This window comes from Camelus dromedarius, chromosome 20 (assembly GCF_036321535.1).
Source record: "Camelus dromedarius isolate mCamDro1 chromosome 20, mCamDro1.pat, whole genome shotgun sequence".
Taxonomy (NCBI): Eukaryota; Metazoa; Chordata; class Mammalia; order Artiodactyla; family Camelidae; genus Camelus; species Camelus dromedarius.
Window position 1 is genome coordinate 101,105 of NC_087455.1, and position 21,710 is coordinate 122,814.

Consider the following 21,710-nt stretch of genomic DNA (forward strand, 5'->3'; position numbering starts at 1 on the left):
TGTCAACTTGGCTTTGGAACCATATGAGCTTTACATAATCATAAAACAAAATTATATAAAACTGAAAAATGTAACCTTAAAAAGCAAAAGCAAAATGAGACCAAGTGAGCTAGTATATACAGTTGGGGTCTGAACTCCACAGAAACAAAAAATGTTTAATTTACTTTGAAGCAGAATAATATCCAAAATGGGATAGATCCTAACAACAAGAACAGCAAAGTAATTCTAGATTATTTTCAATAATCATACTGTTAATAACAATGGCATTGTTACTCTGACTCAATTACATATAAATAGTAAAGTAAATAAGTAATTGTGTTTAGATAATTAGGACCCAGGATTTTAAATATAGAAGAAAAAGAGATACAAATATAAAATCAAAGAAGTTAAAGCCACCTAGCCCTAAATTTGGAATTTGAAATATAATTCTAAATTCATGGGGTTTTTTACATTTAAAACAATGTATTCTAGCTCTGTCCTCAGAAAAGACCTCGAGATAACGTCTAGCCTCGTGGCAGTGAGCACCTGCAGAGCCCAGCTGTGTCCTCCAAACCCCACTTCCTACTGAGAGGGACTGGGGCTCCCAGGATTATGGGAACTGAGCCTGAGATGTCCTGTCATATCAGAAACTGAGGAAGCCATCAATGATCAAAGGGCTTGTGTCAAAGAGACTCAGGGCGAACTTGAAGAAGTTCACACTGACCACAGATGGGATGATATGAGTATTAATTTTCAAAACTCGAGGTGGGAGGGTGTAGCTCAGTGGTAGAGCATGTGCTTAGCATGCACGAGGTCCTGGGTTCAATCCCCAGTGCCCCTGTTAAAACAAACCAAAAAAATAGACCTGATGACCTTTCCCCTCCAAAAGAAACAAACAGATAAAACTGTAATGAACTAAAACGCATTATATTTATTAAATTTTTTAGTTCAACTAATAATAGAAAAAAGAAAAGTACCAAACTGGTCACCTCTGGAGAATGCTAGGAAACCAATTCATTATTCTGAAAGTTATAAATAAAGGCAATAATTAAGCATCTACTTGCCTTTTCTCTGTGGACCATATTTCAGGGCAACCAACCAATTTATAGGGGGAAGTTTGTCTTTATAGAACTGTTTGCACAATGCAGAAGGGCGCCAAAACCAGAATGTCACCATCCTGCAAACTCTGAGTGGGCTGCACTCGGGCAGAGGCTACTGGACGAACACAAGCCCCCACCTATGAAGTGTTCTTGCCCCTGCCAACCTAACCCGGTCAGTCTCTACAAGCTTGCAGGACTAAGGACAGAAAGGTACCACAAGAATGCAAATGGCAAAATCCCAAGTGTGAGAAACAACACAGGATGCTGACTTTAATGAATAAATATCAAAGAGGAAAAAAAGAGGTGGGAGGAGGCTATCAGTTAAGAGATTTTAAAAACCTATCAACCAAATGCATTGTGCATTTGTGTACCTAGTTTTAATCCGAATTTACACAAACCGATTGTAAAAAAAAAAAAAGATAATATTAATGTATGAGAAAAATGGTAGAATCTGAACACTGATTGGATATTTGATGATAACAAGCGATAATTGTCAACATTTAGGTGTGATAACGGTTCCATAATTGTTTTGTAAGGGCACTTATTTTTCAGAGACAGATATGGAAGCAATTATTAAGTAAAATGACTTCATGTGTGGGATGGGAGGGAAGTAACTGAATAAAGAACAGGTGAAAAGAGATGGGTCAGTTACTGTTTCAGCTGTGTGATGAGCATGAGGTTTCACGGTACCACTTGCCCTACTTTTGTACATCTTTGACATTTTCCATAGAAAGAAGCTAAAGGAAAGAGTGAGGGGGTAAGTGGGTCCTCAAACAGGGACTCCTGTCCCCCTTGCCTGCTCCGTTTTCCTTCCCTTCCCAGCACACTGGCTGCCAAAGTCACCTAATTTGCAGCTTTATGGTGTTTTCCCCACCAGGACGTGAGTTTGAAAGGAAGGAGCTCTGCTTTGCCTGCTGCGGATAAAGGAGATGCAGGAGACTGGACAACTGGTGCAGACAGCAGAGGCCTAGTCTCCTCACATTCTCCCGGGAGCCAGCAAAGGACAGGCGGCAGGGGCGGAGGGCGCACAGGAGGCGTTTCCCAAGCGCAGTCAGACCTGTTGGGGTCAGTGCCCAGCAGAGGAGTGGTTGGAGAAAAAGGTGACCCTCTATAATGCGGATTGAAATTGCTGGACAGGTGAGGCGGCGTTTGAGGGTGTCCACTCGCCAGTGTCGGTCATCCGTCGGTTCGCTTCTTGGCCAGGAGCTCTTACAGGTACTTGGGACGTGCCAGTGGACAAAATGAGCAGAATCCCTCTGGCACTTACGTTCTAGACAGGAAGGTGGGAAAGGTGCTCAGGAGAGATTTAACTTGCATTTCCCGTGTTGTGAGTAATGTTTGAGAGTCAGTGGTATTTCATTTTCTTTGAAAAGTTCATATTATTTGCCTAGTTTTCCTTAATGATTAGAGGAAAATCTATATTTTAAGAAAATGTGCCCTTTTGCTGTAAAACGATGTACGAATATTTTTTTCCGGTTTGAAGCGTGTCTATTTTTCTACTTTGTTTTCATTTTGTGTGTGTGTGTGTGGTAAAATTCATCCTTCCAAATTTGATACAGGAGTTCTCCATGTGGATTCTGTGATGACAAAAACCAGTTGTGCATAGGCTTTCCACACACAGTAGACTCACAAACGTCAGTGGAGATGAAAGCTTTAGTGATCATTTAATGAAGCACATGCTTTGAGAACTGTGGGCCAACACAACTGGTTGCCTACTGAATATCCAGTTCCCACTTCTTCCTTACAGATTGAGTCCTGATTTTGTTGAACATGGTACTGTTCCCAGATGGAAAGCTACATTTTCCAAGCTCCCCTTGGAAAAGCTAGAGCTGGTCTTGTAACACTTCAGGCCAGGGAGCTTTAAGTCACCGAGTGTAGCTCCGAACCAGCTCCCTACAGTGAAGCTGACTGAGAAAGTATTTGCTTTTGTTTTTTGCTTTTTCACGTTCTGCCTGGAGTGTGGATGTGATGCCAGAGACAGAGCAGCTTCCTTGAAACCATAAGGCAGAAGCAACGCAAGGAAATTGACTGGCTACAGCTTAAGCAGTTGCCTGATATGAAGAGCTTAGATGGGGGTTCCATAAATAGCTAGCAAGGCAGTAGAGCCACGCAGTCTAATGGCCTCCTTCTTTAATCACTTTACCACTGGCAACTGGACAAAACCAGTCCTAAGGCCAAACTCGGCCGACCTCGGCGGTCCCGGGGCTGCGCCGGAAGCTTCCGCGAGGCCGCCGGAAGTGCGGCGTGTTGGGGGCCGGAGCGCGGTGTGGCCTCTCTAGGCACGATGGCGGCCTCGTTTCTCGGTGGTGGAGAGCGCGGCACCGCGGTCAGTCGGGAAAAAAATGAGCAGGGAGGGGAAGGTGGGGCCGGGGGCCGACTGGGAAGTGTCGCGTTCCGGGATTGGTGGCGTGGGAGGTGTGGGCGGAGGCGCGGCCCTCCGGGATTGGCGGGCGCTCAGACGAGGCGGGGCGTCCCCTTTGTCTGGGTGGCTGCGGGCGGCCGCCCCTCGCGCGAGAGGCTGCGGCGAGGACGGTGAGTGGGGCGCGCGGCGCCGGGACCTCCCGCCCGCCCTCCCGGGACCGCGCGCCCTCCCCACGGCCGGGCGCTTCCCGCGCGCCCGCCCCCGCCCCGGGCCCTACCCCGCGCCCCCGCTCGCCGGCGGACCGGCGGCCCCGGTTCTCCGCCCGCCTGCGTCGCCTAGGCCCTGCCGCCGCGCTCCAGCCCTGCCCTCCATTCCCGTCCGGCCGTGGGTGTTGAGTGCGTCCTTGTCAAGCTGCATGTGACCCGGATGGCGTGTTTTGTTCTGGTGTGGGCGTTTTGAGCCGGAAGAATTCAAGTTTTTAACGCTCAGATGTTACTCTCAAGGCCTTTGGCTCTGAGCCGGGGCCCCTCCAAGATTGGCTTTAATATAAACCGCTGTTTTCCTCTCGTGCTTATGAGACGGTGGCTCCATCTGGAATCTGTTCTGGCGTGGGGCGAGTTGGGAATCTAGCAGCAGTTTTTTCCCTAAATCCTGATATGTCTGGCACTCTACCTGTTGAATAACTATCTTTCCATTGACTTGGAAAACCACCGTTGTCCTGTGTCAGATTCTTTCTGTCCCGGCCCATTCCTGGGACTCGCGGTGTTTTGATGTGCATAAGGGTTGGATTTTCATGCAGATCGGTGCCCCACCCCGCGGGCTTTCTGCTTTTGGTTTTTTGCTGAGAAAGGCCTTTCCCGTCTAAAGTGATAAAAATTTACCTGTACTTTTATTCAAGTTCTTTTTGTGAGGTAATTTTAAAATTTATGTCTTATTCGTTAGCTGAAAGGATTCATTCCACTTTTGGCTTATGGGATGAAAATGATCTAATTTTATCTGTGTTTTTGCTCAACTCTCTGGGAGGCTGGTTGAGCTTTGTGCAAAGGTCCACTTTTATTTGTTTGTTTGTTTTTAATGAGGTGTAGTCACTTTACCATGCTGTGTCAATTTCTGGTGCACAGCACAATGCTTCAATCATACAGGAACACACATATATTCCACTTTTAGACCATTGTCCAGTTCTGCTTATTGGCCGACCTTCCCGAAATTTGACAGCCTGGCCTGTCTCCTTGTGTTTACAGATGTGGCCCTGCTCTGCCCCTCTGGTCCTGGCCCTCTTGGCTTTTGGCATGGCTTTGTGGACACGGGGGCAGAATTAACATCTTATTTCTCGTGTTTATTTTAAGCTTGTTTCCTGTTGCTCTTGTGAACAGAACCTTTTTCCCTGTGTGTTTCCTGACTCCATGTTGCTGGCGCGTAGGAAAGCTGCTTGGATGCACATCTGTGGTCATTTGCTTCGGAAGGTGGCAGGGTTGTGCTTTGTTCTTTCAGTTGGTTCAGAACTGCATCTTTGGAAGGTGCTTCCACCTGGAGCGTTGGGCTCCATGGCGATGAAGGAGGCAGTGGGCATTGGAGCTGGAAAACCTGGGGTGAGGATAGGGAGGAGGAGGGAGGGGACTGGGAGTGTGCCTGTCACAGCCTGTCACTGTGGGCTGGGTCTTGGGAAGGACAGGCATGATTTTACATCAAGATCATCAGTAATTCCATCAAGAGTGCTAAGTTCCTATAGCTTAGCTTACAAAACAAAATAGTAATAATAAAGGTAAATTCTAAGTTGTGTTTCTGCAGTCCCGTTTTTAGTTCCTGTGAGTCAGAGCGTCTCACTGCAGTGTGACCACTGGTGCAGAGGACGTTGATCTGTTTCGGTTTGGTTTGGGTTATTTCCTGGGGAATCTCCAAAAACAAAAATCCTGCATCTGAAGACTGACCCTGAGCTGTGGGTGGGCGGGCACCTCTGGGCTGGGTGCTTTTTGTACTTGCCCCGTGTTGGGGGTAGCGTGTCCTGCAGTAGATGTTCACCTGGTGCTTGCTGCTGCTCTAGAGGAAGTGATGTATGGTCTCACTGCTCCTTTAGTTTCATTCACTTACTCCGCAAACGTTGAGCTGCTGTCTGCTCTGCTGTGAACTGAGTGAGGCAGAGGCCTCCCAGGGGGTTCAGGAAGGGCTTCGGCGAGAGGGCGTCATGGCCAGATGTCAGCCAGTGGGCAGGAGCCACCCAGCAGAGGGGAGGCCTGGGCAGGGGCTGGAGGACAGTCACTGTGTTCCCTCGGTAGGGCCGGGCAGGACCACTCTGCCACGGGGCCAGGTCCTTGGCGCACACGGAGGCTGGATCAGGACTGGGGTATGAACGGCAAGGAGGAAGTCTCCTTCAGGATGGGGACTGGGTGCAGGTGTGCAGGCCAGCTGGGGCCGAAGTGGGGCTCGTTGCTGGGTGCTAAGTGTCTGAGGTACTAGAGGACGTCCATGTGGAGATGTCCAGTTGGAGGACAGGATTGCCAGCTCAGCACCAAAAAAGGAGCCCCTGGACTCACTGAACATCCACGCTGTATGATGGCCACTCCCAGTGCCCTGTATGTAGTGAATGTGGAGCAGGAGGCAGCTCAGGTGCACAGACACAGAGTCAGGAGGCAGCAGGAGCTGGCCTGGCCCACGCCTCGTGGCCGCATGAGCCAACACCTCCTGGATCAGCTGTACTAGCCAGCCGCCAGCACCCCTTGAGGAGGCCCTGAATGGGGTTCCTCTTGGTGTTCTTTGTCTGACCCTGGCCCAGGTGTTGTCAGGTCATGGTGCAGATGGCTGCCTATCTCTGCCAGGTTCCCGGGGCACCGAGCTGGATTGTTCACGAAGGTCAGTGCCTTATGCAGATGAGGAGGACAGAGGCCCCCACAGAGAGGGCAGTGCGCAGGAGACCTAGTGGTGACTGAGTTGCTGGAGGGCAAGGTGACCCACTGTCCCCACTGCTAGCAGTAGACAAGAATTTAGCTGCATGAGGTCATACGAGACTTACCAGGGCCGCTTGGGGTGGAGGGGAAGGAGGCCACACGGGAGGCAGCCGCACAAAGCCATGGGGAGGATGACTGAGCACAAGGAAAGGCAGGTCTGGGAGACCCAGGAGGGGACACAGTTGGGGGTGGGACATGGGGTTGCGGGGAGGGGACGGGGAGGATGGAGGGGATGGAGGGGCAGGAGGGGTGGTGCTGCCCTCAAGCTGTGGGGATGGGTTAGCCGCCAGGAGGTCAGGGGATGCTGGCTTCTCTACGGCAGGTTCCGACACCTGGCCACACGGACCATTCCCCGTTGTTTCAAATTCCATTCTTGCCTGTCATCCAGCGTCACATTTTCAGGTGAATTCTAAGGTAGTTTTATTCACTTCAGAAGGCTCCTATTGGAATTCTAATTAGAGTTGTGTTGCACTTACACACACAGAAACACACACACAAATTTGGAGGGAATGGGCATTTTTGGTGAACGAGGGATGGGGCAGTGAGGGCCAGCCTCTCACCAGAGCCTCCTGTCCCACGGAGGCGGTCACGGTTTGGAGTTCAGCGTGTGTCTTTCTGAAGGTTATCTATGTAAACATACTCATGCACCTGCTGTTCACCAAAAAATGGGGTGATGGCTCCCTGACTTCTGCTTGCAGGCGACCCTCGGTGTGAGGTGAAGTGTCTGTCCTGTTTGTTGAGGGGCCCACGTGTGGAGGTTGAGCTCAGCCTTGTATTGCTCTTTCGTGAGTGATCTGCCTGCTGGGCTTCCGTGTCCCTCTTGCAACCCCCCTCGGCCTCCAGAAGATGTCAGCCCCTTTACCCTGCCAGCAGAGCTCTTGGTCCCCCCTTTTGTCTGACAGTTCAGGTGTGATGGACACTTAAGCTTAACTTGTCCTGATGTGTCCCCCAGAACCCGCCCACCACCAGGCCTTCCTGGGCCACTCTGGGCTCATCCACCAGAACCCACTGCATCTCATGCTTCCGCTGCACCACCAGAGCCGCCCCCAGGCTGACAGCCTCTGCCCCGTGGGCGCACCAGGGCCACTGGGGCAAGGCCAGGCATGGCCGTGCACTGGCATGCCCACAGGAGCCTCGTGCTGAAGCTGAGTGTACAAGGCCTGGGGTGGGGTCCCCACAGGAGTGCAGGCCTCCAGCTTCTCACTGGGGGCCGTCTCTGGCGGCAGCCTGGCCCGTGGCCCACACCCACACCAGACCAGGTGACAGCTTGGCTTCTCAAAGCCCTGGTGGATGCTCCCACACAAGCCTTTGTGTGTCTTGTGGGCCAGGCCTGGTGAGCTGGGCAGACGATTCCCCAGTCGCAGGGCAACCAGCTGACCACAAGGACCCCAGGGGTATGGAGAGCAAAGCCTTGTGGCCAGAGCCCTGGGGTGCATAGCATCCTCCAGCATCTCAGAGGTGGGACCTTCCTGGGCCCAGGGCCATAGCACCTGGGTCTGTCTATCCATGTGGCTCTGTGGGTGGCAAGGCTGGGCCCCTCACGTGCTCCCTTCTCTCCCTCAGTCCCACAGGCTCCTCCAATTTCCATCTTCCTCGAAGACCCCAGGGGACCAGGTGATGGCAGCGGCCGGGCTCCTGCCGCCACTGGCGGGACCCCAGGTGAGCTGCCCCTGTGGCCTGGGCAGGACCTGGTCCTCCCCCTACTCCTGCTGGCAGCCTGCACACCACTGCTCCCATGAATTCTGTGGCCCCTTCCCACCCCCTCATTGTGTCCCAGGGTGTCTCCCCATACCCCACGTTGCTCACACCCACTTCGTCTTGGATGTGGAGACTCAGTCCGACCTGCAGCAGCCCCTGTCCTTCCAGGCCAAGGTGACCTTCGAGGACGTGGCTGTGCTCCTCTCCCAGGAGGAGTGGGATCGCCTGGGCCCTGCTCAGAGGGGCCTCTACCGACATGTGATGATGGAAACCTACGGGAACGTGGTCTCCCTGGGTAAGGCCCCTCAGCAGGCCTCATCTGTGTCTGTGCTCGGCTCTGGGGGCAGCAGGTCTCCCAGGGTGGGGCCATGTCTCATGCCTGCAGGCCACGCGGGAGGGTGAGGGTGCTCACAGCTGTTGTGTATGAGCAGGACTTCCAGGATCCAAGCCCAGGGTGATCTCCCAGCTGGAGCGAGGAGAAGAGCCGTGGGTCCTGGACAGGCAGGGGGCAGAGGAGCACAGGGGCCTGGGCAGCGAGCACTCAGGTGAGTGTGAGAAGCCAGCCTTCCTTCTCTGAGGGCTGAGCAGGTCCCAGCACCTGTGGGTGCTGGCGGGGGACCAGGGGCTTCCACTTGGGCTGGGCCAGGCCGAGGCCCAGTGCAGGGGTGAGCGTGGACGGGCAGCATGCTGGGCAGGGGGAGCACACGTGGTGATTATGCCCCTGTGAGGCCCTGTTCTTATGGGACGTTCAGATTTTGAGGGATGCCTGGTTAGGTTAGGATAGAAGGAAGGAAGGCTGAAGCAGGCCGTCTGAGATGAGGAACAAGACAAGGGAGCACACACCCCAGCCACTGGGGTCCCACTGAGTATGAGGCAAGACACACAAACACACAGCAAAACTTAAAGCTGTAAGAGTTGGAAAGAAGGAAGAAAAGTGCTGCTTGTAGTTCATGGGAGTGTCTAGCTGCAAGAGGATTGATCAGGATTCGCAGGAGAGAATTTACAGGGACAAAATCAGTTTCAACTCTGTTCATCAGCAGCAAAGGTGTGTTTTTTTTTCTTCCCCCCCACCGTCTTATTGGGATACAGTTGACATACGGACCACATGTTTAAGGTGTATGGCATAATGATTTGACTTACGTACACCGTGAAATAATGACCACAGTAAGTTTAGTCAACATCCCTCATCTCCTAAAGGTACAAAAACGAGAAAAAGTGTTTTTTTTAAAAGGTGTGACTTTTTAAGAGATAACATTTACTGCAGCACCAGAGATGGGACATACCTAGTGATTAATCTAACAGAAGATGTCCAGACCTTCATGGAGGACAGTGTGGAAGGGAAGGTGGCAGCCAGCAGTTCCTGAAGCAGAGGCGTCCAGTGAAGGAAGGGGCATCTGAGTCTCAGGAAGCTCAGCTAGCCTGTCCTGCCAGATGTGGCCCCTCAGGATGTGGCTGCCTGGCTTCAGGGTCCCGGCGTGGCACTTCCCCCCTTGTTTCTGAGGACTGTGTGGAGGGGCACCAGGTGTTACAGACAGCCCGCCCCTTAATGACCTTGGAGGTCAGGTATCCTCAGAGGAGCAGTGAGTGTGCTGGCCCCAGAGGAATTCAGTTTTCCAGTGAACTTAGGGAAAGACACAGCATCGTGTCGAGGAAACCTGAAATCTAGTGCAGAACTCCAAACCGCTTGCTGACTGCAGCCGCAGTGGGAAGACAGCTGCTGCCCACCAGACCCGGGCTCCCTAGTGGCAGCTGCAGTCCCACCTGACGGAGATCTTAGATGAGTGCCTTCGGGTTTGATGCCAAAGAGACAGATTTCCCCCAGAGTGTGGCAGGTTGGAGAGGAGAAGCTTCTGCACAGAAGCACCTGGTCCCCCTATCCCAGCCACCCCCACCCGCAGCCTCAGAGGAGGGGTTCTGAGAGATGGTGTGCCCAGGGCAGGGCCATCTGCTGCAGCCTGGGGCCCCAGGGCTCTGACAGAGGAGCGTGTGCCCCTGCCGGGCCCTGTGTTTCTCACTCAGAATTGTACTGTCTTACAATAGCAAATAATGGAGAAGTGTTTGTTGTCCCTTCAACTCTGTTCCTTTCGCAGGCGGCCTCACGTGTGACCACATGACGGCTTGTGTGCATCAAGACAGTTCATCCTGTCCATGGGGTGAGTGTACGTTTGAGCTGCTTTTTCATCCAGTACAGTCTTGAAGGTGCTTGTAGGCCACCAGAATGTTGATTCCCAGGGTGGTCTGAGGCAGAGCGTGTCTTCTCACACAGCACAGTTTCCACAAAACACCAGGGAGGGTTTTTTAATTCAAAATGTGTTTCAGTGGAATTGTATTGTCTTGTCACACTCAGAACATTCCTCCCTACTCTGTGCTTGAAACAGCATCTGAGAGTGAGGGCAGAAGGCGCCTGTCCCGGCTCTTGGGCAGCCTGAGTCTGTCTGTGGACGGGAACACAGGTCCAGTGTGTTTGTGCTGTGGGTGATTGAGGGAGTGATCACTGTGCAGTTAATTTATTCTTCTGTGTCAGAGTCATCTTCCTCATCTTGTTACTTTGGCATCAGACCAGAAGCCACTCGTTCAGGAAGCTTTAAATGTTAGACTTGATACTTTTCAACGCAAATGAGCAATTATTTCTTTGATCTGCTGGCTTTATTCAGTGAAGATGAGGCTTGTAAGTCAAAAAACAAAGAGCCAAAACTTGTATACTATTTTGAAAAACACATAGTGTAACTTTTAAAAAATACATAAAAGTCTTACTATACAGATGGCAGTGAATTCAGATTTTTTAAATGAAGAACCTATTAAATCCTATTACCATTTATCAATTCAGTACACACTGAATAAATCATTCCTCTGAAGAGAATAAAAGTTGAAATACCCAATAAGACCAGTGGGCAAAACATAAACAAGTTCTTTTTTCTTTTAATTGATGTGTAGTTGACTTACAATATTGTGTTAGTTTCAGGTGTACACCAAAGTGATTCAGGTGTATTTTTTTTTTAATTCTTTCCCATTATAGTTTATTTCAAGATATTGAATATAGTTACCTGTGTTATACAGTAGATCCTTGTTTATCTATTTTATATTTAGTGGTGTGTATCTGTTAGTCCCAAACTCCCAATCTATCCTCCCCCTTTTCCCCGCTAGTAACCATAAGTTTGTTTCTGTGTCTGTGAGTCTTTTTCTGTTTTATAAATAAGATCATTTATTCTATTTTTTAGATCCCACATATAAATAGTGATATGTGATATTTGTCTTTCTCTGACTTATTACACTTGTATGATAATCTCTAGGTCCATCCATGTTGCTGCAGATGGCATTATTTCATTCTCTTCTATGACTGAGTAATATTCCATTGTGTGTTTATACTGATCTTCATTATTTCCTTCCTTCTGCTGTAGGTTTTGTTTGTTTATCTTTTTCTAGTTCTTTCAGGTGGTAGGTTAAGTTGTTTATTTGGCATTTGTCTTGTGTTTTGATGAAGGCTTGTATGGCTGTGATCTTGCCTCTTAGAACTGGTTTTGCTGCATCCCGTCGGTTATGTATGGTTGTGTTTTCATTGTTTCTCTTGAGGTATTTTTTAATTTCCTCTGATTTCATCATTTACCCATTTTCTTTTTCCTTTTTTCAGTTTTATTAGGTAGAATTGTTACAATTTTCTTGTATACAGTATAGTGCGTGCAAACACATATATACAATATGCTGCACATACATTTTTAAATTTACATGTTTGTACTGTTCATTGTTTCTAAGAACAGTTTAGAGCTTTAGCTTTTTAAACTTACATAGTTATCGAAGGAATACAGCCAACCACAAAATAAGAATCAGCAGAATGCAGTAATCCAGTCATAAAGGACAGTCACATGTGCTTACACATATTCAGGAATTCAGTCATCTAAGTTATAAATAATAAGCAGATCCTTTGTGTCCTTTTTTTTAAGATTTCATATATAAGTGATATCATGGCATTTTTCTTTCTTTCTGGCTTATGACCCACTGGTTTTTTAGTGGCATGTGTTTATTCTCCATGTAATTGCTTTGAACAAGTTTCTGATAGGAGAGAAATACCAAAGGGCCAGTAAACATGAAACTACTCAGCCTTCATTACCTGTCAGTAAAGTGGATGTCAAGACCACCGTGATATACTGTGTCACACCTTCAGAACAGAGCGGAATGGAAAGATTTGATGACACCCAGGTGGGCGAGGGTGTGGAGCAGCTAATGGGGGGTGGGGAGGCACACACTCACCTTGGAAAGCAGTTTGCATCAGCTGGTGAGGCTGAGTATGAACCCCCCGTCAGACATTCCTGTGTGAGGAGGACACATGTGACAGCACAGGAGTCTTCACAGAGGCTTCAGGTGAAGACGCTGGGAGCAACCCAAGTGCCCACCAGCAGCAGGATAGACAGACAGACACAAAGACACATGACAGAGCATCTGCAGTGGACGTGGTTGGATAACTGCTGCGGGAGGACACAGTGACTCCCAGAAACACGATGTTGAGAGGGGAAGGCTGTGAAGACCCAGGGACCTTGGAATTACAGAAATCTCAGAAATATGCCTAACTAAATTCTGATCTAGAGACACAGGGTTCTAAGATTAAACTACTTTAAAAAAGAAGAAGCAGGCGGTTTTCCACTTCCGTTCAAGGGGAGGTAAGAGGGACCAGAGTTACCCTCCAGTTGAAACAACTGCAACACTGAACAAGATACATGAAACCGCAGCTCTCAGGATGTGTGACATCAGTGTCTCAGTGGAAGTCAGTCAGTGAAGGAAAGGAGTCCCTGGGACGCAGAAAACAAAGGTGAGCCCTTCTCACAGCCTGGAGAAGGTCGCAGAGCAGGGAGGGGAACCCGGCAAGCCCAGTCTCCCCAAGTTAGGGAGGCCTGGCTGGGCGTCCAGGGATGCTGAGGTGGCTGGAGTTCTCACGGAAGAGTAACAGAGAGGAGTCAGTTTGACAAAGAGAGTTCTGCAGATATGAGTCCCCCACGTCCTCAGTCATGTACAGGTAGCACACATGTACAAGGAAACAGTCCAAGGCCAGGGAAGAGCTGCCTGAGGGAACTGGAGGGAGTTGAAGCTGTGGTAGCCAGCATCGAGTGTGGTCCTTATGAAGGACTGAATGTGCCCCACCCCAACCCCCATTCGTGTGCTGAAGCCCTGAACCCAACATGAATGTATTTGGAGATAGGGCCTTAAGGGAAGTAATTAAGGTTAAATGAGGTCATAAGGGTTAAACCCTAACTTGAAAGAATTAGTGTCCTTATAAGAAGAGACCAGAGCTCTGTGTCTTGGCACACACAAGAGAAGATGGTGGCCACCCACAAGCCAAGAGTTCTCAGGATGAAATCTTCCTTGCCGGCACCTTAATCTTGGAACTTCCCTGCCACCTGCTGTTCTGGCTCCTCAGTCTGTGGTGTTTTGTCAGACACTTGAGCTGACCAAGGCACCTCCAAGACCCCTGTGCTGTGGTGTGCATGCCCTGCAAAAATCCCTAGGACTGGATTATGGGTTTTCCTCTTATGATTAGGTTGTGTTCAATGGTACTGTTGCCTTTACGGAATGGAGAACCTTCTAAATCTGGGTCTAGAGGTCAGAGAAGAGTCAAACTCAAAGAATGAGAAGGCCCTGATGCGCCACGGCTGCCTTGAAGTTGCAGGCAGGAGGCGGGAGCTGACGTGGCCATGCTGACTTCCACAAGGAGACAGTCCCCTTGGTCCTGCAGCTCCACGGAACACTTTGCCAGCAATAAAAATGACCCTAGAAGTGGATTTATGCCCTGAGTCTCCACAGGAGATTTCAGACTGGCTGACACCTTATTTCACCCTGGAGATACCCTGAGCGGAGAACCTAGCCACACCATGGGGAACTGTGGCTATGCAGAAGGGTAAGCTCATGAGTGCCGGGTGCTCACACAAGGCTGGGTACAGCCTGCTTCCCAGCAGCAGCAGAGCTCCTCTGACTCAGGGCACCACCACTGAGGGTGCTGAGGAGGGCTGCCCTCACGTGTTCCGGGAGGGCCTCAAACACTGCTCTGGCCAGACCTAGAAATACCCAGCACCGGGGACAGAGAAATCCATGATGCCCAGCACCTAATACAAACACCAGACATGTAAAGGAGCAAGACAACACACCCACAGTGAGAAGAAAAAAGGCGAGTGAAACCAGAAGTGACAGGGACTACAGGGCTTGAAGACAAGGGCATTAAAACGGAAAGATGTTCCGTGCGTTCAAGGGGCAGAGCAGACACTGAGCATGTTAGGTGGAGCATGGAAGATTTCTTAAGGATCCCAATTAATTTCTAGAGATGAAAATGACAGTGTCTGAGATGAAGAATTCACTGGATAAAATCAGTGGCAGATTAAACATTGCAGAAGAAAAGATTAGTGAACCTGAAAACAAAGTCATGGAAAATACTGACAAGGAACCAGTGGAGGGCATACAGCTCAGGGATAGAGCGCATGCCTGGCATGCACGAGGTCCTGGGTTCAATCCTCAGCACCTCCTCTAAAAATAAATAATAAATACACCTAATTACTAAATTAAAAAGGAAACAGAAGAAAGGCTCAAAAAGACTATTAAATGGAGTGTCGGTGAGCTGTGAGACAACATGAAAAATCCTGTTATATATGATTGAGTGGGAGGGTCAGAAAAATATTGGAGGAGGTGACAGTTGAAATCTTCCCAGATCTGATGAAACTATACACCCACAAGTCTAGGAAGCTCAGTGGATCCTATGCATAATAAATATGAATGAAAGTATACCAAACCACATCATAATCAAATTGTTGAAAACGAGTGACAAAGAACCTATGAGAAGCAGCCAGACAGGAGACCCTGCACAGAGAAGCACAGGCCAGCTGACACCGACCGAGGCTGTGGTGGGGATGCTGAGCCGCGCTGGAATGACAGGGCCATCGCCGAGAGGCCAGCACAGGAGACACGGCAGAATCGTGAGAAATATCTAACTTTTTTTAAAAGGAGAAAGAAGAGGGAAGACGGAACACCGATGTTTAGCGGCTTCTCTGGGGTCAGTGTCCGTCTCTTGGCAGCCCACCCCTGCACGACTGTGTGGGACTTCACGACCTGCCTCCGTACAGGCCTGCTCTGGCTGCCAGGACCAAACGCCAGCGACGGGGGGCTTAGCCACGGAGAGAAAGCTCATGTCTCACAGGCCCGGAGGCTGAAGTCCAGTCAGGCGCCTTCCCATTCTGGTGTCTTCGAAGGGCATTGAGCCCGTCACAGGGCCCCATCTGACAACTCAGCTAGGCCTCATCCCTCCCAGACGCCCTGCCTCCAAATGCCACCACACGGGGGTGGGGCCAGGGGTGGTTAGGCCTTCAGAGTGCAAATTCGGGAGGACAAACATTCGATCTGACAACTTCCCTGTACCTCCGTCTCTAATGTTTTTGATACTGTCATAGGTTTTATGGCTTACATATGCTGTAAACCCACAATGTGTAACTACTGTTTTTGCTTTAGACAGTTGTCTTTTTAGAGTGATTTAGAAAACTTTTTCAGTCTTTCACATTTACCTTCACTTTAACCATTTCCAAAAATCTTCACTTTGTGCAAATTCAAGTTTCTGTCACATGTATTTCTTCCCCATGAAGAACTTCCTTTAATATTACTTTAGGGTGGATTTGATGGTTATGAATTCTCTCCATTGGGTTTTTTTCTTTCCAAAAAATTATCTTTCTTTTCTGAAAGGAATTTTTACTGGGTATAGGGCTGTAAGCTAGCAGGTTTTCCCTTTCAGCACAGCTAGTCTTCTGACTCAGTGATTTGGGTGATGCATCTGCTCTGATTCTTACTTGGTTCCTGTGTCTTGTATGGCTTTTTCCCCTCTAGCTGCTGCTAAGATTCTCTTTCGTGTTGGTTTTTAGCAGTTTGAATAGGAAACATGTTCGCCTTTCTCTGAACTTCTTGGATCTGTGTTTTGGTTTCTCCCATTGTTTTTAGAAAAACCTCAGCCATTGTTTTCTCAGGTATCTTTGCTTCCCTGTTCTGTCCCTCCTAGGATCCCACCACATGCCAGTCGGGCTCCTTGGTGTTGGCCCACAGCTCTGGGGTGCCCGGCCCGCTGTTGTTTATTGTTTATTACTCACTCTTCCTCCTTCAGTCGAAGTACTTCAGGCTCCCTGGTTGTGTCCTTAGTCAGGTTGAGTCTACCGGAGGATGAGCATGTTGGAGGCACCCTCTGCCCCATCGGACCCTTCCTCGCAGAGGCTCCTCTCCGCTGCTCTTCCCCGTGTGACCGTGCAGGCTGTTCCAACACGTGGGCCCCCTCCTGGCCTGGTTGTACTGTTGCTCAGTCTCTTGACCGTGTGTACGTGCGTATTGAGGGTCACCGATCTTTTGTGGGACGGTAGTGGAAGACGTAAGCCGTGGGTCTGGAACTTCCTGTCTGTGGAGTGAGAACACCCAGCCTCCTGTGTGCTTCTATATGTCAGTGCTTCCTAGACTTGGGGAAGTGCAACCAGGGGATGCTCTGCTGTCCCGGCCCCTCAGTCTCAGCCATTCCCCAGCTGAAGGATGTTTCTGACTGTCTGGGCCTGTGGTTGTCTCCCCCATCCCAGGAGCAGAGGGTGGTCTTGTCCCTCCCCCAGCCACGATTTCATCTGTCCCCAGGAGTGGGGAGACGCCTCCAGTGACTCTCGGCTTCTTTTCCAGAAAGAAGGGTTCCCCCCTCTTCCAGACCTGTACCCCCAGGGGAGCCCATGGGGATGAGCCCTGTGTCTGCAGCTGCCAGGGGTTCTTCGACAATTCCTTGGGTGTTTAAGCTGGATTCTCACCCCTCCCTGCAGCCACAGCCGCCATGGGCCTGTCTTCGTGCTGTATGTGACCTCACTTCTGTGTGACAGATTCAGGAAAGTTGAGATTTTGTGGATTATCTGGCTTTGCTGGAAGAGATGCTCCATCTCCTGGGGGGGACGCCGTTAACAAAGTGATCGACTGATACACATCGTTTTACACAACATAGTGACGACTAGACTGGCCCGTGCGGTCACAGGACTTTGCTAGATTGGGGTTGCGTGCTTCTGATGGCCACAGCGAGGAGCCCTCGGGCCCGGACGAGGAAGCAGTGCTGGGGCAGAAGACGGTACCTGGTTGGCAACAGGAACACGGGTTTGGGCACTGATGTTGGAAGAGTAGGATACGGTGTCGGGAGAGACATGGGTCCTGGAGGCCCCCGGCCACAGGAGGAGGGAAGAGCCAGGTTCTGTTCTGGACTTTTCAGGTTGGGTGTGTTGGTGGGCCATCCAGATGGAGAGGCCTGGCTGCGGGCAGGACACCCACCTGAGCCCTGGAGAGCTCAGGGGCAGCTGAAGTTTGGGGTGGGCCCTTTGCCTTCAGTGTCACTTCTGGAAGGGACCCTGGGGAAGTCTCCCACCCCTGCTCCTGCCTCTTCCAAGGTGACCCTCGGCAGGGGGTTTGCTGCGGGCTGGCCACCTCCATTCCTTTGCAGGAGGGTTAGCGTCTGGTATGTCTTGGTCCCTCCAGGTCAGGAGACTCGCAGGACAAATCGAGCACGTTTTATTCGCCGACTGCCTTGGCACATATCTCTCCAAACACTAAAAACGTCTGTCCTAGAAGGCCCCCTGCTTGGTGGGGTACTGCTTTGAGTCTGAGCCCAATGTTTTTCACGGGTCCGTGTTTGGGTTTGAGGAAGCCCCACTATACAGCACCTGTCTTCTCAAACCAAATTCTGAGTGAATTAAAAAGTGAAGCTTCTAGTTTAGTAATGCTGTTACCATTAAAGAAAGCACCAGGAAGGCTGATGGGACTTGGAAATACCCTCATCACAGGTAAAGCAGGACTGGGTGAAATGGACTGGCTGTCGCTTGGTGTGCCTCCTAGCGCAGAATTCCAGGGAAAAAGCCTTACCCGCCAGGCTCAGGTGGAAGGGTCTCCCGTGTGTCACAGCCCTGCCGTGTGCGTCTGCTGGATGTGCACGCAGGAGCTCATGAGGTTCCCCAACAGCTCCCCCCACAGTCCTGGGTGTGGGCTGAGGCCGCTGCTGCAACCGCACATGCACCTCACAGGACAACCTCAGACCAGCTGGTGGCTTCTTGGCTGTGAGCACTCAGGCCACAGCCCTACCGGCCACCCTGCCCAGCGAAGCACCTTCAGGGTTGACTTACTCTGCAGTTTTGAGCAGGGTTAATGCATTCACTGTGGTTTTATCATCCCAGGATGTGAAAACAAGGAGCAGAACCAAGATGGAGACTTGAGCCTGAGGCCGCTCACCCCAGAGGAAACAGCGATTGTGGGGCGAGCCCCAGCCAAGTGGGCGGAGGAGGGAGGTTGTAAACCTGAGCAGAGCCTCTGCCCGAGCCCTGGCCCTGCCGCGCCCCCCGAAGGCCAGGCCCCAAGGCCCTACAGGTGCGTGGAGTGCGGCAAGTGCTTTGGTCGGAGCTCCCACCTCCTCCAGCATCAGAGGACCCACACCGGGGAGAAGCCCTATGTGTGCGGCGTGTGTGGCAAGGCCTTCAGCCAGAGCTCCGTGCTCAGCAAGCACCGGAGGATCCATACAGGCGAGAAGCCATACGAGTGTGACGAGTGCGGAAAGGCCTTCCGGGTGAGCTCGGACCTTGCCCAGCACCACAAGATCCACACGGGTGAGAAGCCGCACGAGTGTCTTGAGTGTGGCAAGGCCTTCACTCAGCTCTCGCACCTCATCCAGCACCAGCGCATCCACACAGGCGAGAGGCCCTACGTGTGCCCACTGTGCGGCAAGGCCTTCAACCACAGCACCGTCCTGCGGAGCCACCAGCGCGTGCACACCGGGGAGAAGCCGCACGAGTGTGGGGAGTGTGGCCGCGCCTTCAGCGTGAAGAGGACGCTCCTCCAGCATCAGCGGGTCCACACTGGGGAGAAGCCCTACACCTGCAGTGAGTGCGGCCGCGCCTTCAGCGACCGCTCTGTCCTCATCCAACACCACAACGTGCACAGTGGGGAGAAGCCCTATGAGTGCGGCCAGTGCGGCAAGGCCTTCAGCCACCGCTCCACCCTCATGAACCACGAGCGTATCCACACCGAGGAGAAGCCCTACGGCTGCTACGCATGCGGCAAGGCCTTCGTGCAGCACTCCCACCTGACGCAGCACCAGCGCGTGCACACCGGCGAGAAGCCCTACGTGTGCAGCGAGTGCGGACACGCCTTCAGCGCCCGCAGGTCCCTGGTTCAGCACGAGAGGATCCACACAGGCGAGAGGCCCTTCCGCTGCGCGCAGTGCGGCAAGACTTTCAGCCTGAAGGCCACGCTGATCGTGCACCTGCGGACCCACACGGGCGAGAGGCCCTACGAGTGCAGCCGCTGCGGCAAGGCCTTCAGCCAGTACTCCGTGCTGGTCCAGCACCAGCGCATCCACACGGGCGAGAGGCCCTACGAGTGCGGGGAGTGCGGGCGCGCCTTCAACCAGCACGGGCACCTGATCCAGCACCAGAAGGTGCACCAGAAGCTGTGAGCTCGGCCACCCGGGGGGCCCCACTCAGAACCCCGGCCCAGGCCCGGAGCCCCCAGCCCCTCCCCGGGAAGCCCTTCTTGGGTGAGTCGGTGTCGCAGAGACTCAGGCTGGGGAAGCACTGGCCCTGTTGTCTCTGCGGAAGCTTGAGGGGATGCCTCTTGTGTTTTTCAACATCCTGAAGCTGCACTACAGAGTAGTCACCCCTTGGTAGCCAATTTTGGTTAAGACAGCTATAGTTCATTGTTCAGTATTACTTAACTGGAAGTGAGAAACTACAGGAAGTTAAGGCATACGGATGGCTGTCACAACACAACTTCCTTACACCTCAGAGTTTTTTTTTCTTAGAACATTATGACTGTTAGAATTATTGGACCTAAAGCTAGAATGTGGGCCTATTTTCAGTGTTATGTTAAACACTAAAGTGCTGTGTGGATAAGATGACGTAAAAAAAAGATTGTCACCACATGTCATGTAATACGGCTAGAAATCCTAAGTGTGTGGAACCACTTGTTTTCTATGAAAAAGGGGGACAGTGTCAAGATTAATCAGTGAGAAGTGATGTAAACTTAGCTCTTTACCTGGTGCTTTAACTTTATCCAAGATCAGAGGGATGTCCTAACTTACGCATGAAAATTTAAATCAAAAATGGGTCTTTTTCTCAAAACTCATCGTGACCTGCAGACCCTGTGTGCATAGTCGTGGGATGTGCGGGCTTCTGGGCCCACGTGCACACAGGAGGGGCCGGCACACTCAGACACTGGGCCTCACAGCTGCTGCACCGACCAGGTGCCTTGAGACGTTACGGTGTTTCCCAAAAATGTTACTGAAAAGACAGTTCTTCAGCACATACTTTTTAAAACATAAAATTCTCAAATTCAAATAGCTGTTTTTGTTTGTTTTTACTATTTCTAACATTTCTATCCCTATGTTTGAAGGTTTTATTTCACTTTTTTACCCCTAGTTCCAAGAGTCTCGTACCTAGTGTCATATGCTGTGATGAACCTGGTTTTCTCATAATTTTCCTGAGTTTTTTTTTTTTCTCTCTATGGAGAACATTATTGGCTTCTTAGGTAAAATTAAGCAGTAGCGTATGGAGCTCTTAAGTCCACAGCACTGCACTGCAGTGCAGACGGACGCTTGTTGTCTCCTGTGTGTTTCACACCACAGATGACCTCACTCTGGTGTTTTACACCAGAGATGACCTCACAGGGAAGTGCCCACCTTTGCTGACTGAGTCCACGGCTGGCATCTGACTGGATGCTGCTCGGAGCCACTCCTCAGGCATAAGTCCTACCCGTGTGGAAGAACTAAGAGTAAGAAACAGTCCTGTTCCAGTCAGGATGAGAACAAGAGGTCAGTTAATTTCAGTGTACAGAAATGCACACTGGGAAAGGCCGTCTGTGTATCACAGTACAAGTCACTCTGATTGCCACGTCCTCCAGTAACCTGGGGTTTTGAGGGAACTCTTTCCAAAATGTACAGTTTGCTTTCCCACCTTCTCCAGTGACATGTCCTGAGTTATCATTCTGCCCTTTCCTGCGGTCAGCTGCCGTTGACCCAGGAGGGCAGCTCTAGGGCCCTCTCCCTGGGGAGGACCCCTGGAACATGCATTTTTGCCCAAGAAGCAGGAGTAGCACACGGCCCGCTGGGACCCATGGGCGGTCTGAAGTGGCTTCATAGACCAGAATGACCTTTGGGGACCCCTCACCCTGACACCAGCCTTCTCAGCGTTTTCTCCCGTCTCTGACTTGTCAGCAGAATTCCGTACTTGCTTTGGACTTTTTATTTTGAAGCCTTTACGTTTTGTATACTTATTTTATAATAATTTATAATAATATTTGTATTATTTCTCCTTATGGCTACCAAGAATCTGACACTCAGTTCTCTTCAAATTTTCTATTATTTGTGAGATATTTTAGGCCACCGGGACTTTGGTGTACTGTGTATAATCTGACATATTTTCCAATAAAAGAGCAACGCGTGGAACACGTTTATGGGTGATGGAAGATCAGCAACTTGGCCTGAGGATCTCCTACAAATCAGAGGCCATCGGAGATGAGTGGGCAATCTCCAACAAGAGAAGACGCAAGCAGGAAAGCCTGCAAAAGGTCAAGGGTGCCAATTCCAAACAAACATGCCCCCTGCTCATCAGTTAGTGAAGG

General features: G+C 50.8%; 1 protein-coding gene across 4 annotated transcripts; it reads left to right on the forward strand.

Moving 5' to 3' along the window:
* The first annotated feature begins 3,552 nt into the window (after nt 1-3,552).
* On the forward strand, nt 3,553-21,538 carry LOC105104973 (zinc finger protein 250). 4 transcript variants are annotated; one of them, XM_031439952.2, is made up of 6 exons: nt 3,553-3,611; nt 7,947-8,042; nt 8,250-8,376; nt 8,513-8,626; nt 10,172-10,234; nt 18,275-21,538. In XM_031439952.2, exons 2-6 carry the CDS (start codon nt 8,001-8,003, stop codon nt 19,546-19,548), a joined length of 1,620 nt encoding a protein of 539 aa, XP_031295812.1. In that variant the 5' UTR covers nt 3,553-3,611; nt 7,947-8,000; the 3' UTR covers nt 19,549-21,538. The 4 variants fall into 4 exon arrangements, with proteins under 4 accessions (XP_031295812.1, XP_064332738.1, XP_031295810.2 ...); XM_064476668.1 differs by lacking the exon at nt 3,553-3,611 and adding an exon at nt 3,736-5,782; XM_031439950.2 differs by lacking the exon at nt 3,553-3,611 and having other exon boundaries at nt 6,633-8,042.
* The last annotated feature ends 172 nt before the right edge of the window (nt 21,539-21,710 follow it).